Source organism: Trifolium pratense, linkage group LG1 (genome assembly GCF_020283565.1).
Source record: "Trifolium pratense cultivar HEN17-A07 linkage group LG1, ARS_RC_1.1, whole genome shotgun sequence".
Taxonomy (NCBI): Eukaryota; Viridiplantae; Streptophyta; class Magnoliopsida; order Fabales; family Fabaceae; genus Trifolium; species Trifolium pratense.
Genome location: NC_060059.1, coordinates 29,849,530 through 29,854,094, shown reverse-complemented (window position 1 = coordinate 29,854,094; position 4,565 = coordinate 29,849,530). Strand labels below are relative to the sequence as shown.

Sequence of the window (4,565 nt, the reverse complement as noted above, 5' to 3'; positions counted from 1 at the left end):
TAAAAAACAAAGTTCATTTAAGTTATTTTATAAGCAAAATTGAGACACTTTATTGACAGATTACATAATAAGTTTCCTTTGAGAACATCATTTTACTAATCTCAACTACACACCTTATGCAACTAATCAAAAGCTCATGGTTTTTGGAGCCTTATATCAAACTATAACTTAACTAAAACTAATTAAGAGTACTTATAAATTTCCTCAACCAAATAACACTAACAATAATTAGGAGTAACTAAATTATATAAACCAGTTTTGTTTGTTGCATTAGCAACACTGAAATTCCCATGAACATCATCCAAATTCCACAGTCCATCATCCCACAAAACATCATTTGCTGAAGAATCTTGTACAGAAGAGTTTCCATTAAACATAAAGTAACTCTGTTCTTCTGTTGTGTTTGGACACATGTTGAACATTTCTTGTCTAGTTTGAGATATATAAGGAACTCTATGGTTATTAATATTATTTTCCTCAAACAAGGACACGACATCTTTCATGTCCAAGTTGAATTGCAGTTGTTGTTGCTGCTGTTGTTGAACTTGCTGCAACTGTTGTTGTTGCTGATGAAATAGCTGCTTCCTCAGGAATCGATTTTTCGCCTTTTCGGCAGCATCAGAGGGATTTTTTGCCTTTTTCTTGAAATGAGTCCTCCAATAGTTCTTTATTTCATTGTCCGTTCTTCCCGGTAAGTTTCTTGCAATTGTTGACCACCTGAAATTTTTTCAATTTAGTGGTCAAGTCCTTGATTCAAAATCTTGTTGCATGAAGAAAAGACACCAGATACATATTGACATTGACACGTTGACATCGGTAATAATTTAAGAAAATAAATTAATTGAATAAAATCACATGTATCAGTGTCATATCAGTGTTAAATACCAAATACGTCTTCGATTAAATATTTTACCTGTTTCCCCACCTAGCATGCAGGTCTAGAATTATGCTCTCTTCTTGTGGTGTGATTTGACCCCTTTTGAGATCTGGCCTTAGATAATTCACCCATCTTAATCTGCAACTCTTTCCATTCCTTCTCAATCCTGTTAGTAAGAAATAAAAAGGTTAAATTAAGATACAAGATTTAACAATTGATCACAACTGAATAGTACAAGTTGGAAGCAATTTCAGTTTTAAGTAAAGGTGTGCAATAGCGATGTGAACCGCGCAGCATAAAAAAATTCAGGTCTTAGTATTAGTAATGGACGTCTCGAAAATAATATACTATAGCAGGTTAACATAAACATGTCATTTTAAAAGAGAGTTGTATGTTAACCTACTATAGTAGATAAATTTAAGAGATTCACTATTGATGTGACCATTCACCATCTCTATAGTATTAAAGATCATAACACGAATGATACTAAAATCACAATTTAAAACTTTGGTCTCTACAGAGACATTTATCAATATGGTATGAATCAATGACTTAGACAGAACACAAAAGGCAACACATATGAAAAATTAAGAAAATGAAATAATTGAATGTAATCACATATTTCGACGTTGGACACCGAACATGCCATCAATTATAGGTGTCGGTGCTACATAGGATATTCGATAAACATAGATTAGAAAAAGTTTGGTTGTTGATTACCTGCAAGTCTGGCAACAGAATTCCACCTCCCTTCACCATGCACCCTAACATACTCAATTAGCAACCTATCCTCTTCAGCAGTCCAAGGTCCTTTCCTCCATAAATCTTCCTCCATGATACCATGACCAAATTGGCCAGCCATAACTCCACGATAATACATGTAGAAATTAAAGGTATCAAAGTTTGTGTGTGTTTGGATAAAGTTATTTGTGTTGGCAATGATTTTTTGGTTTAGTGATTTGTTGCATATTTATACTTGTAGGTTTGGCCTCAACTTGATTCTATCACTCAATCAAGGGTCACTTTCTTAGGATATGTTCAATACCCGTTTCACTGTTTAAGGCAACATTGTTTATTAACAAAAGGGTGTGCAGGTGACACTAAAATAGAATCTTTTTCCATTGATTGTCAATTGACCAAAATATCTTTGCCCTCCATACATAGGACTCTCTCCTCTCTTTTTTTCTTTCGAAAATAAACAACAAAAAACACTCACGCACTAATTAAAATAATAGTTATTGATTTTATTTTATTTAACCCACTTGGGGTTGGTCGAGTGGTGTTGGCTTAGGCCCTTGGAGTATGCTCCTCTCAAGGTCTCAGGTTCGATTCCCACTGGTGCCAATTTCGGTGGGCCAAGTCCATACAGAGCAAAAAAACTCTGGCTTTAAATGGGGCCCCCGCAAGTGGGCGGTGGGATTGGTTCCCTTGGATTAGTCGGTCTTAAGGCCGGATACCAAGTTTTCAAAAAAAAGTTATTGATTTTATTTAATATTTTTGTTGCAATAGTAATTGATATTTTTTAAAATACTTTTCATTAAAATTGAGCCATAGAAGTAAAAGGCCTCTAATAAAAAAGTCATAGAAATGAAAAAATAAAAAAACTGTTAAAAATAAGTCATATACATGGAAAAGTTCAGTTTTTTTATAAAAAATAATTAAAAAAGTTTAGTTGATTTTATTAAAAATGATAACATTAAATAAATAAATAAAAATTAAATTTGCCAACATATTTGATTATATTTTAAATTAAAAATACTTTTTTTATCTACTTGATATTTGGTTAATATAAGCTTTTAATTCTTTTTTTATAAAAGAATCTACATTTGGTTAATATAATTTTTAATTAAATGTGATTGATCCCATTTTAAAGTAAAGTCCACATCATCACTAGAAAAATGCTGTGCTATAATGAAGGGGTTGGAAGATTAAGATCACTCAATGATGAAATGCCATCTATTATTTTACTTTATTTTTGGTACAAGGAATGCCACTTATTTCAAATTTCAATAGAAGGGAAAATTTAGAAATTTAATGTTAAGCTATTAGGTGACATGTTCGACTGGAACTACAAAATTGATTATTAGTCCAAAAAAAGATTATATTAAGATTGATGCTAAAGTGAGACAAAAGACAAAAGAGGAATCTTATTTGTCTAGGACACCTGTCACTAGGGCTTATGCATCTAGACACAAAGGGACTAATGCGCTATATAATTAATTTAATAGATATAATACTAGTATATTTTATGTCAGGATTTATTATAGTAGTAACATTTTAGAAAAATACTTCTGTAAAAAAAAAAAATACTTAATGAACATAAGAGTTTGACACTATTATTTAATTATCTTTTTTCAAAAAAAATTATTATTTAATTTTCTTTTCCTATTTTTTTCAATTTTGTGAAAGTGGTTAAATCTTGTTATAACAACACATGAGTTTCTCGATCACTTACAAAAACACATAGGAGTTTCTCAACATTTTTAATCTAATTAATATGAACTTTTGACGAGATGGGATCCTATCCTAAAGGAGCTGTTAGAAAAACACGATCACCTTAAGAGGCGTCCAAGACTTTCAAAGGTTAGCAAGAACTTTAATCTGAGCTACAGGTCGAACCGTCACTCTGTGGACCTCGCCTATGAGAGACAGGAAAGCCGACTTAATCGAGAATGTCCTAGAGGATTCAAACTTCCAAGATCAAGAATCTGCAAACAGGGAAAGAGATACTGAGTCCAGCAACACGAGGAGCTCACGAAGGAGCTCCCGCTTTCAAACAAAAACTTGTCTCCTCTCCTACCCACCGTCCCAATTGCCAAAACTCTCAACTTGTGACACTTTGGAACAACCTCTAAAATTAAACCTTCAACGTAGACCTGTCAAAATGGGTTAGCCCGAATGGGCCGGCCCGCCAAGCCCGATGTAGCTCGAAGCCCGCTCGGGTCGGCCCGAAATGGGTCGGGCTGCCCGCGTTTTCACGGCTCTACTTCAACAGGACCTCCTCCAACTAGGGATCAAAAGAAAAAATAAGTCGAGAGACCATTACCAATCACCTTTGTCATTTCTGTGCAGACCAATCTGATGAAGACTTCCGAGAAACCAAAAAAAAAAAGAGTCGTTCCACCAAAAGAAAACCGCTCTAAAAGAACGTGTATGTAAATTAAACTCAAATTCTCATTTTTAAAATTACAATTGTATATTATCTCATTTAAACTATTAAAAAGAAATTTAGAAACTTATAATATCTATAAATTTTCGAAGAACACTATAAATCCATTTTTTTTTACTAAAAATCCAAAATATGTTATATACGTTAAAATTATTACATATTAATTGGAAAACTTTATGAGCATATAAACTTTATGAGCCTTGAACGTCATCTAAAGGTGACATGTGGTCTTTTGTGATGATGTTTCAAAAGATGGTGCTTGTTGATGATGTTTGCACTAAGTCTTTCATGTTATAATAAAATAATTAACATCAATTTAGGTTAATATCAATCTAAGATCTTTCATGTAGTGACAAAAGAATGTTGAGGCAACTTGTTTGGCAACTTCTTAAATTTTTTAATAAAAAGTTATGTTGTATTAGTGCGTAAACTATTTGTTATCTTTATATTTCTTTTAATATACATTTTATTTTATCACAATACATTTTGATTAGATTTAGAGAAGTTGCACACATTCAT

The 4,565-nt window shown here is 32.5% G+C and overlaps 1 protein-coding gene across 1 annotated transcript; it reads right to left on the bottom strand.

The window, feature by feature from the left end:
• LOC123902245 (transcription factor MYB2-like) lies at positions 1 to 1,811 on the bottom strand. The gene is made up of 3 exons (XM_045951918.1): positions 1,598 to 1,811; positions 914 to 1,043; positions 1 to 717 (listed from the first exon to the last, which is right to left on the bottom strand). The coding sequence occupies exons 1-3, from the start codon at positions 1,755 to 1,757 to the stop codon at positions 219 to 221; spliced, it is 789 nt and encodes a 262-aa protein (XP_045807874.1). The 5' UTR covers positions 1,758 to 1,811; the 3' UTR covers positions 1 to 218.
• Positions 1,812 to 4,565: the final 2,754 nt, after the last annotated feature.

Bases quoted from the DNA above. Each gene is read 5' to 3' on its own strand.
- LOC123902245 (XM_045951918.1), bottom strand. From the start codon at position 1,757: ATGTATTATCGTGGAGTTATGGCTGGCCAATTTGGTCATGGTATCATG. The intron at 1,044-1,597 runs GTAATCAACAAC...TCTTACTAACAG, and splicing joins TTCTGTTGCCAGACTTGCAG to GATTGAGAAGGAATGGAAAG. The intron at 718-913 runs GTAAAATATTTA...AAAAAATTTCAG, and splicing joins CATGCTAGGTGGGGAAACAG to GTGGTCAACAATTGCAAGAA.